This window comes from Hyalella azteca, unplaced genomic scaffold, assembly GCF_000764305.2.
Source record: "Hyalella azteca isolate HAZT.00-mixed unplaced genomic scaffold, Hazt_2.0.2 contig4602, whole genome shotgun sequence".
Lineage (NCBI taxonomy): Eukaryota > Metazoa > Arthropoda > Malacostraca > Amphipoda > Hyalellidae > Hyalella > Hyalella azteca.
Window position 1 is genome coordinate 45,417 of NW_025934815.1, and position 10,234 is coordinate 55,650.

General features: G+C 43.1%; 1 protein-coding gene across 1 annotated transcript; it reads right to left on the reverse strand.

Moving 5' to 3' along the window:
- Positions 1-1,733: 1,733 nt before the first annotated feature.
- On the reverse strand, positions 1,734-10,234 carry LOC108676375 (ATP-dependent 6-phosphofructokinase). The gene is made up of 15 exons (XM_047880067.1): positions 9,896-10,234; positions 8,966-9,118; positions 8,406-8,595; positions 7,622-7,832; positions 7,414-7,522; positions 6,486-6,581; positions 6,264-6,366; positions 5,722-6,002; positions 5,255-5,401; positions 4,668-4,766; positions 3,872-4,084; positions 3,589-3,744; positions 3,113-3,278; positions 2,654-2,828; positions 1,734-2,281 (listed from the first exon to the last, which is right to left on the reverse strand). The coding sequence occupies exons 1-15, from the start codon at positions 10,232-10,234 to the stop codon at positions 2,125-2,127; spliced, it is 2,595 nt and encodes an 864-aa protein (XP_047736023.1). The 3' UTR covers positions 1,734-2,124.

Genomic DNA, 10,234 nt, shown 5'->3' on the forward strand with positions numbered 1-10,234 from the left:
TTATGTCATATCACAGTGATGTCGGCGCTGAAGAATGGGTCTGTTGCCGAGTTTTGTATTTGAACGATAGTTTGAATAGGTCTGTTGCCGATTCTTGTAACAGACGATAGTTTGAAATAGCTACTAGACTTCCACCAGGTTCGATATGGTGCTAGACATTTCAAGTCTGAACATATATTCAGAGATGGGCAGTAGCGCACTACATGTAGCGGCCGCTACATTTTCAGTAGCGGTAGCGGTTGCGGCGCTACATTTAAAGCAATGTAGCGGTAACGGTAGCGCCCGCTACATTTAGAGCATGTAGCGGTAGCGGCCGCTACATTTCAAAGTAGAGCTGCCCAGACCACATCAGCAGTCTACTGATGTCTTTCTTGGAGCACCATCGTGCTCTAAGCAATTCGTGCAGCAGCAATTCGTCGGCTGGGACAATACCTGCTAAGCTGCAGCATGGTAAACACCCTATGAAGGCGCCAGTAACTAATCATTTTATCTCTTCTTTCACACAACAACCTCCGGCTGGTGAGAGTGAGCTAGGTAGAAATTAATCTGTGAACGACTGTTGGCAAGAGAAAGGCTCAGAGAAAAATCAAGTTGTGCTCAGACTGGGAGGTGTGATCTCATCATACCCGAAGTCTTAAAATCAATTATAAAAAAACGTAGCGGATTCACTATCACTTCGTGTGAATACTTTTGCATCGTCCACGAACAAACGCATGTCACTCTGAATGCATCCGGGCAAATCGTTAATGTACAACACGAAGAGCACTGGTCCTAAGACCGATCCTTGAGGAATACCACTGATGACAGATGCTTGGTCTGAATGTGAGATGTTCACTACCACACACTGACTACGATTTGTCAAAAAGTTGTTGATTCACCCATACACCTTGCCACCGATTCCGTAGGCCTTGACCTTACTGAGCAGACGTTGATAACTTCGGCGACAAGAGTGCAAAATTCTGCTATGGTCTTTGTTCGGTCTTAAAGTTGCTGTAATTTAAAACACTTACATCAAATTTTATGAAAAAAAAAATATGTAAAATCAAGTAAGTGACGCAGTTCTTAGTTTATGAGTTATGGTTTCTGTTTAGCAGGAACGTTTAAATTATTTATTTCGATTGTCACTTTTCATTTTTTTACATACTATTGAAATGGTACATTAACTGCAATAATACATTAAAACGTGAATTAACCGTCACTGAGATATTGGCGCAACATAAAATGATAAAAAGGAAAAGCCATTCCAAATCCCAAAGTTTCGTTTCCTAGAGCGGGTGTTACTACCTGAAGCAATTCGGTTGCTGGCTGCTAGACAATAAAGATATTGGTGAACATTTTAAATTCTGTCGGAAATTTTATATGTATTTTGAAGAAATTATGAATAATTGTGCTATGACGCATCCGTTGAACGATAGCCTTAACCTGGGCAAGGGATTATTTGTGTTTTCAAGGCCTCTGTAGCGTCCTCCAGGTCTGGCAGCTGGGGAGTCTCATAGTTGAAGGCATGATTTTCGTCTCCAGCCAAATTTGATGAACTTCATTTCCAGCCACTGAACTCTAATGACTGATCGTATCAGAGTGCAGCGTCATTTTTTTTCCCGCGGTAACGTCTTTAAATGGAAATTTATTGACTGTAATTAACGATAGTTGATGGAGATGACTGCCTAGTGAGCGTTGAACCCTCTTCTGTGGAAGCCTTTATTGAATAACATGGAGGTGTAAAGAAAATTCAGTTTTGTAAGTTAACATATTTTTTTACAGGTCAGTGTGAAAAAAAATACAGTCTTCCTCTGCACGAAGCTACTTGCGGAGATACGCCTATCGATTGCAGCTTTAAATTCAACACCGATCAATTACCAGTGCTCCTTGTTAAAAATCACGGAGAGCGTATTCGATCTCTGGCTAGTCATCTATACACGATATTTTGAGCAACGTGTATTGAGCAAATTTTTACCTAGATTTGAAGGCTATGGGGAAGCCTTGTCGAAGCTGTAAAAATAAAACAAAAGCATGGGCAAATATACTACGTTGCAATGCCGAAATTAATTTGATATAAACTAAATAGAGCAAACCCTCACTTGACAACGGAGTTCCACACAAAAAGCGACTACTACTACTCTACTACTACTCGACCTCTTCGGCCTTTATGCCTGGCTCCTGGTGGGCGGCCCCATGTGTCGCTAGGATTTTTAGCAGAGGACGAATGCGCATCCACCACTGGGACTTTACGAGTCGGTGATCCCAGTCAGTCAGGGGCTTTAGCTCTGATACGGGCGTGAACCTGTATACAGGTGGAAATAAAATATTAAAAATTTTTCCTGAAATGCATGGAGCGAGTGAATTGGGTAAAACATAAAAATTTTATTCTATGCTAATAAAATCATAATCATTAATCGCCGCAACTAAACCAAGTGTTCGCAAAATGAAAGCGAGAAGGAAAGAATTTAGGTCACAATATATGAACCTTTTTATTAACAATTAGTATTCTTTGATGCTTCGCTCACAACTCAAACTGCTGTTTTGTCTTGTAAGAAAGTTTCTGGCACCAACACAAACGAAGGCTTCACGTGACTCTAACATACAGAAAAAGTAACATTAATCATTTAATAAATATATTAGCTAACTGATGCTGGCAGATACTCGCTCATAGTACCTGCCCTGGAGACTCAGAACGACAGCTGTGTTGGCATCGTCACAGTAGACCGTGTCATCTAGCTTGCGATACCACTTGGCCACGGTGTCCATCAGCCAACGGACGGATTTGGCAGCCAACTTCCTCCCCATGTAGCGGTCGTAGACGCTAGGGGTGTCGCCCTGCTGCACGTAGCCTGCTCAACCGAACGATGTGACATCTTCACTTTATGTAAAAGTGATCCATAATATGAAGGAGGTATCACAACTGAATTTAGCCTTAACTAAGTTTGTGGAGACAAACAATCGCATTTTCGAATAAAAGTTTTAGACGTAAAATAATGTTTATTTGTCATTCAAACATGCTAACATTTAAAGAATAATGCAGTGCATAATAGTGCAACGTTATAAACGGTAAACTTTCTGTGCAAGTTATAATGGAATGTACACGTTCAGATCCAGTGCATGAAAAAAGATTAACCGGGAATGTTTTCATGTCTGCAGCTGAAGATGCCTTTGCCTCCCTCGGAGAACACCCTGTATATGAAATCTGTAGTGCAGTTTGCACTATCACTGCGGAGCACAAGTCCGCTCTGCACACCCTGCGCCATCTTGGCGACCATTTGGCACATGTCCAGCTGCAGCTCCTGAGGCACAAGTTCAGCAAAGTATTATGTGCTCAAGGATATAGAATTTTACGGTTCATTGAAAATAAATTCTCAATATACATCAACCAATGACTCACTGGAGTACGAGGCAGCAAAACAGGCTGCAATATAAATTAGATAATTTACATGAGAGAGAAAACAAGTTTTGCTACCAAGTTTAACAATGTAACTGACCTAGCAAACCACTCATTGTCATTAGATTATGAGAGCGTTTTTACTCGCGTTTTTCGACTCTGTTTGTGAATAGAAATCAGCCAAAATAGGGCGTAATAAATAATAGTGCTCTCACCTGGATGCCACAAGGCTCCTCATATATGTAAGCTGCATCAGCACCCGCCGCTATACCCGCTAGTGTGGCGAGGTAGCCGCAGTAGCCACCCATGGTCTCGACCACAAACACAGGCCTCTTCATGCTCTTCGCTGAACGCCGAAGGCGATCACAAAACTAGAAAGTAAATCATCAAATAGAGAAAGAAAATGAGTTCTAGCGGGAGGAGAAGTGTTTGATAGATAAATAATGCAATAGGTGCACATGTACGAGTGTCACAAAGCTGCTGCACATCTTTTCGCACCTCAACAATCTCGTTGAGCGCAGTGTAAGTGCCAAGGCTGACGTCGGAGCCTGGCACGTTATTGCAGATAGTTGCAGGAATCACAACCATTGGGATGCAGAATTGGGGATATTTTCCCCGAGCTTCGTATAGCTGTACCAAGCTATGGTACGCGTCAAAACCTCCGATGAGCAACAATGCGTGAAGCTTGTACTCCCGGAACTTTGCTGCCACCTGAGGTTCAGATGCAATTAACTTAGTGGATTAAATATCATTGGCAAGTCATCTGCCAGAGAAAACTTGGGTGTAATATGATATGAACAAGCCACTTTATAAATTTGCCAACTGATTTTCAGCATGAGAAGGAACAAAATAAAACAGTCCTGCTTAGCAGCGCTAGATTATAGCGCAGCATATATAGCGCTAGATTATAGCTGTGGTGGTGCAGTGGTGAGAGACTGTCTCTCGCACCCAGCGCCCGGGTTCGAGTCCCACTGAGGACAAGTTCTACCGGGAAGCTCAGCTCATGGTCAACTCAGCCATTCATCCAACTCTGGTTGATAAATGAGTACCTGGCTTGTCAAGGGTGTTGTGTAATGCAATCAAATGGTTCTGGCGGGTCAGCGAGCCAGTGATGGTCGTAGAACTACCAGTGGCACCAAGTGCCCGCAAAAACTGACCTATCACCCCCCCTCCTCCCTAGTCGCCACTACCAGGATGGGCAATTTCAACAACAACATAGCGCAGCAAACATAGCTACAGCAGCAGCTTCAAACCATCAAAATATGAAATAATGAACATGTGCATCAATACTGACCAATTCGAGATTCTTAACCGGCAGAGAGCGGTTGGTTCTCAAAAAGGCGCCACCCTTGCGGATCCAACCGGTTACCTCTGCCCAGGACATCATTTTTACCTGTAACATATGAAAGAAGTCATCGATGTGACAAATTCTCAGAGCAACAAGTATTGTTATATTAGTTATGCGTGAAAATTATTAGGTATGCTACGTTCATAAACACAGCGAGAAAACATATAGAAGGTAAGCATCAAATAAAATGTTACGCTGGATTTAAAGAAGAAGTAATAATTTAATTTTCCAGCTAAGTCCATGAATGCTCCAGCAAAGGTCGATCAATCATCACAGTCCAAAATAAATCCGGTAGTGTATGGGAAATTGATCACCTTGATTTATAGTTATCTATATTAATTTCAATCTAATATTAACAGACAAACGGCCCGCAGTAAGGGGCTCAATCAACTCTTATAAAGCAATTAACACATGCTGTCCGGCATTTTGATTGTATAGCATCAAAAACTTCCTATATTGCATAAGTACTAAACGAGCAAACTAGCAAAACTCTATGAATAACAATGTACAAATAAATGAAAGAAAGTACGCACGTCTCCTTCGACGAGGCCATCGAAGCCGTTATATATGCCGTACACAGTGTTGCCTTTGGATATGCTGTGGCGTACAAAGGACTGCACCGCTGCGTTCATCCCGCAGGCGGGGTCGCCCACGTGCATCACGGCCAGATTGTAGCCGCCCTGGACGAGGATAAGCAAGTATATAATTGGAGATAAAAGATCTAGATGCCTCCTCCTTTTGAGCAGCTTGTTCTTCCCCGCTGAAACATTCAAGTTTCAAATGGATTAAGAACTTACCACGATGAATAACTCTGCACGCTGGATTAAATACTTACCAGCTCTACTAGTTCCATAATATTTTCACAGTGCTACACATGATCTAGCATTAATTTCCTCGACATTTTGGAAATAAATGTATATGGTTTTCCCAATTAAATGAGACCCGAAGATATAAATTCCGATCTTAAAAATATAGCTGAAAATGACCCTAAAATACGCTCTTGCATAGAACTTGCATTTCCATTAGAAGATTTGGGAGGCTTGAGGCAGCTGCGAGCAGAGTTTTGTCCCCTCATCTCGACAACTACTCTTGTCCCATCTCGAAACAGCTGATGATCGTGCGTGGCCTGCGCCACATCCTGCTTCTTGAGGAGCCTCCTGTGCCTGCTCTTGAGAGGCACGCATACTATCTCCTGATGGCCGTCCAGAGCCACCACGTATGGGGTTGAATCAGGCGTCGCCTCGTTGAGCGTTAGAACTGCGTGTTCCCCAAGATGCAACCCTGTGAATATAAAAACTCACATTTCCTACATTCAACCAAAAGAATACATCGATCTAACAGTTAAGAAAATGTTAATCACAGGAATTTTAAGAGTCAAGTTTTTAAAGTATTTCCGAAATTAGGTTAATAAAAGTTTTTCGTCAGAAATTCATCAAATGACTTCTAAAATACATTTAAATCAATCAACACAGTTACTTAAGAAAAAAACTAAAGACAACCATTAGAAAGTCCAAACGAAAATTAGATTGTCAAAGCGATAACAAGGACTCACGTTAATCCTATCGATGGCGGAAGGAGGACCGCCGCGTTGCACGTGACTAAGCACGTTGATCAGCGTGTCCCATCCCAAATTGTTGTCGATAACCTACAGGCAACGAGAGATGCTGGATTTATCAGTAATATAGGCAACATTATTATTTGTTATGAACAAGCAATACTGGATGGAAGGTATTCAAAGTAGAACGTATACTAAAGAGACCTCACCTCCTTGATGTCTTTGGCAGAGATGGGCTTTCCTTGCAGGTTGATCGCGCCTTCAGCCACTATTATGATGTGGAAACGCTGGCCCATCGCACGCTCCTGTCAAACAACGCACGATCAAAGAAAGCCAAACGGGCATTGGTTACGTTCTGGCATTTATTATGTTCACTTTATAATCACAAAAGCAGGCTTTGTACAATATGCAGGCCAATTTTTTTCAAAAGCTGATTAGAAGAAATTGTGGGGTAGAGAAGCAATATCAAATAGACCAGCACAAAAACTCAGCATGCAGAATTGAGTACCAAGAAAATGCACCAGAAAAAAAACTATAGAATAGAATAAAAGTGTCGGCGTTGAAGAAATAGGCCCATGGCCTGTTGCCGATTCTTGAACTTTTCGTGACTTGATTCACAAGGGATCCGGCCTTTGGAACCCGATCTTTCCATAACTGACGATTGATTGAGATAGCTGCTGGACTTATTGCCTGGTCCGTACTTTGCTAGAAGTATACTTGTATACTTCAATGAGGTCCCCACACAGACGTCGATAACTGAGGCTTGGAAGCTTCATAATCTTTAATCTTTCCTCATAGGACTTGCCTTTCAAGCCCGGAACTATTCTTGTTGCGCGTCTTTATGCAAAGTCAACTCAGAACAGTAAGTACATTCATGCAATCAACACAGATGCCAAAGAAGCTCGTAGATGAGCACTATTTAGGCGCATAGAAGCAAAAGCAGTAAAAAGCTACTGAAAGAAGTAGCTTTTAAAAGATCACGCGGTGTTGCCGGCGCACTTGCGGGTGAGGGCAACCCTACGGTGACCTACTTATGTCTCTCAAGCAACTAAATGTAAATTATAAGCGCAGAGGCTACAAATAAAGTGTGCATGGCAGGCAGCCATGGCAATAAGAAGAGAAAATGAAAAGGCTTACCTCCCGCAGCATATCGCAGAGTTTGTCTTCCCAATTCTGCGGTGGCGGATATTTTGGGGTAAAACAGTAGACGGCCTCGGACGTGAAGGCGGCAGTCCTCGCCAGGTAACTGCGGGCAACTCGAGTTTAGACTAAATAACACTGGTAGAGAAATATGTTGTTAACTTTACTATCACATTTCAAAAATGAACGTTTTGAATTAGCTTACCTACAGTTGTGTCCCATGACCTCGATGATGGCGCATCGCTGGTGACTTTCGACCGTGGGGACGATCGCATCGATGGCCTCCACAATGCGGTGCAGGGCAGAGTTCGTGCCGAGGGTCTCCTCCGTGTCACAGAAGTCGCTGTCGATAGAGCTCACCACGCCAACGATGTTCAATTGCGAGTGATTTGATTTTTGTTCCTCAGTGATAAAACCTGCCCAAAAAACTAGTGGTCACACCCGGGACGTCGTGACCAGACATAAGATCGGTGCACAGGCAGCTGCACAGCTTAACCACAGTGCACATTCAAACGAAATTACATGTTAAAAATGACAAGATATGATCGTGTTTACTCCAATAGAAACCCGAGGAAACTTTAAAAGATTCGTAAGTAACCGTATTTGGGATAAATGTTGCTTCATCCGTACAAAAAATACAAGATGATTGAACTTCGAGAGCGTAATTCCATCTTTTTAATACATGATTACAGATTACAGATCACAGTAGTAACGCTCTCCTTACATTACAGAATTTCATCAGATGCACTATTTTCATAAAACAAATGGTAACTCGATGTGTGTAGCCGTTATCATCGATGTCTGTAGCCGTTATCATCGATGTGTGTAGCCGTTATCATCGATGAAACCCCCCCTCCCTAGTCGCCACTACCAGGATGGGCTATTACAACAACAACATGTGTGTAGCCGTTATCATCGATGTGTGTAGCCGTTATCATCGATGTGAGTAGCCGTTATCATAAAGGCTGTTAATATGCCTAGCCTCTCACCGTTCTCGACAAGGGTTTGCAGGAGGCCGGGCCAGTCGTCCTTGAAGATGTCGGCGGCGGTGAGGGAGTCGTCTCCACCAATAACGCACAGGTTCGTGATGCCGTTGTCGATGAGGTTCATGGCTGCCCTCAGTCGACCTTCGCGTTGTTTGAACTCCTCGCAACGCGAAGATCCGAGCATTGTACCAGCCTGATCAAAATCTATTACGTCAGCAAACCAAAAAAAAATCTTAAAAATATCTAATTATAAGAGGCAACACTCTAGAAATTGTTAACAATGTTAGGAATGATCCCTTCGCATCTTCATCACGTCACATCATCATGAAGTATTCATAAAGACTCACCGATAACTAAAAAATATCTTATAAAATACACACGCCACTCAAGTCAATGAGAAAATATCACAAACACAAGATCGACACAACTTCCAATGAGAAGCAATAATGCGCAACATAGCGATGATATCAATGTAGAAAAACAACTCTTCATTCAGTTGACAGGTTAACAGGTTATTTCTTCAATATTAACAGGTTATTCAGCAAAGACTTAACAAGACCCACCTCATGGATGATACCGGACACGGAAGACCACGAGGCTTCATAAATGTCGTCCCCGCCATCCACCATGCCTTTGTAGCCATGACGAATGAAGAATACTGTAGCGCCATAGTGAACGCCCACACCCACAACGGCACGGACGACCGCGTTCATGTGCTGCAATACGTAACTGTTACCTTTACGAAATACATTTGATGTTCTTGTGATCGATCGAAGTTCGTTCCCCGTCTCCATAATTATACAAACAAAAAATTCATTTTATTTAAAGATAGCCGCCCATGTTAAATCGACAAACACTTGTTGTGGTTCCCCGGTCTCATTTTTACAAGAGACCCGCCTCGCGCAATTACGACACCACCGACAGGGGGTCGCTCCAAAGCTGTAGGGCCGAGGTTATGTGGTGGTGTTGTCTAAGATCCTGCCAGAGCGGACATTACAGGAGAATGTGTGTAATTGTGTGGGGAGCTCCCTGGCAGGATGGACAGGTGTGTGAGTCTGCTTGGCCGATTCTGCTTGCGTATGTTTGTAGTGAAGGGTGGTGGCCGCAGCACAGCCTGGCAAGGTGTACTCTCTCCAGTCTTGAGAGCTGGGTTTCTGTGCTTCTCATGTCAGCTGGTGAGTGTCCAAGGACTTTGTTGTTGCCGACCAGCTCCAGCGTTCTGTGTCATAATTGTGTGTAAGTGTTTTTTTTTGCGCTGGTGTTGCCTTAGGGTGGGGGTACTGTGTTTAGTATGCTGGTGTAGTAGCTGTGTGGGGTTTGCACTATTTGTCTGCGTGTAGGTGGGTGGTCGCGCAGGTAGTAGTATGGGTGATCTGTGTTGATTATGGCTGCAGCTGGAACTGTGTTTCTCTCATGTCGAGGTGTGCTTTTATGGGAAGTATTTTTGTTTTCGGCGTGAAGGTGGGGGTACTTTGTGTGCAGCCTGTGACAACCCTAAGTGCTTTGTTTTGTAGTGTTTGGAGTTTCTGTATGTTGGTGTTGGATAGTGCGGGCGCCCAGGCGGGGCTGGCATATGCCAGCACTGTTCTGAAGAATTGTTTGTATGTGGGTGCTAGTGTTTCTTTGTCTTTGCCAAATTTTGTACCACCTAGGACCCTAAGTGAGTTGAGTCTGATGTTTGCGTTGTTCACTATGTTGTTGATGTGAGGGCCAAAGGTAATGGAGGTGTTGTAGGTGACCTCTAATATTTTTGTTTCGTGTGTGTGCCGGATTGGGGTGTTGTTTAGTGTGAAGTTTGGTCTGTATTGGTGCTCCTTTGTGTAGCTGGTCAT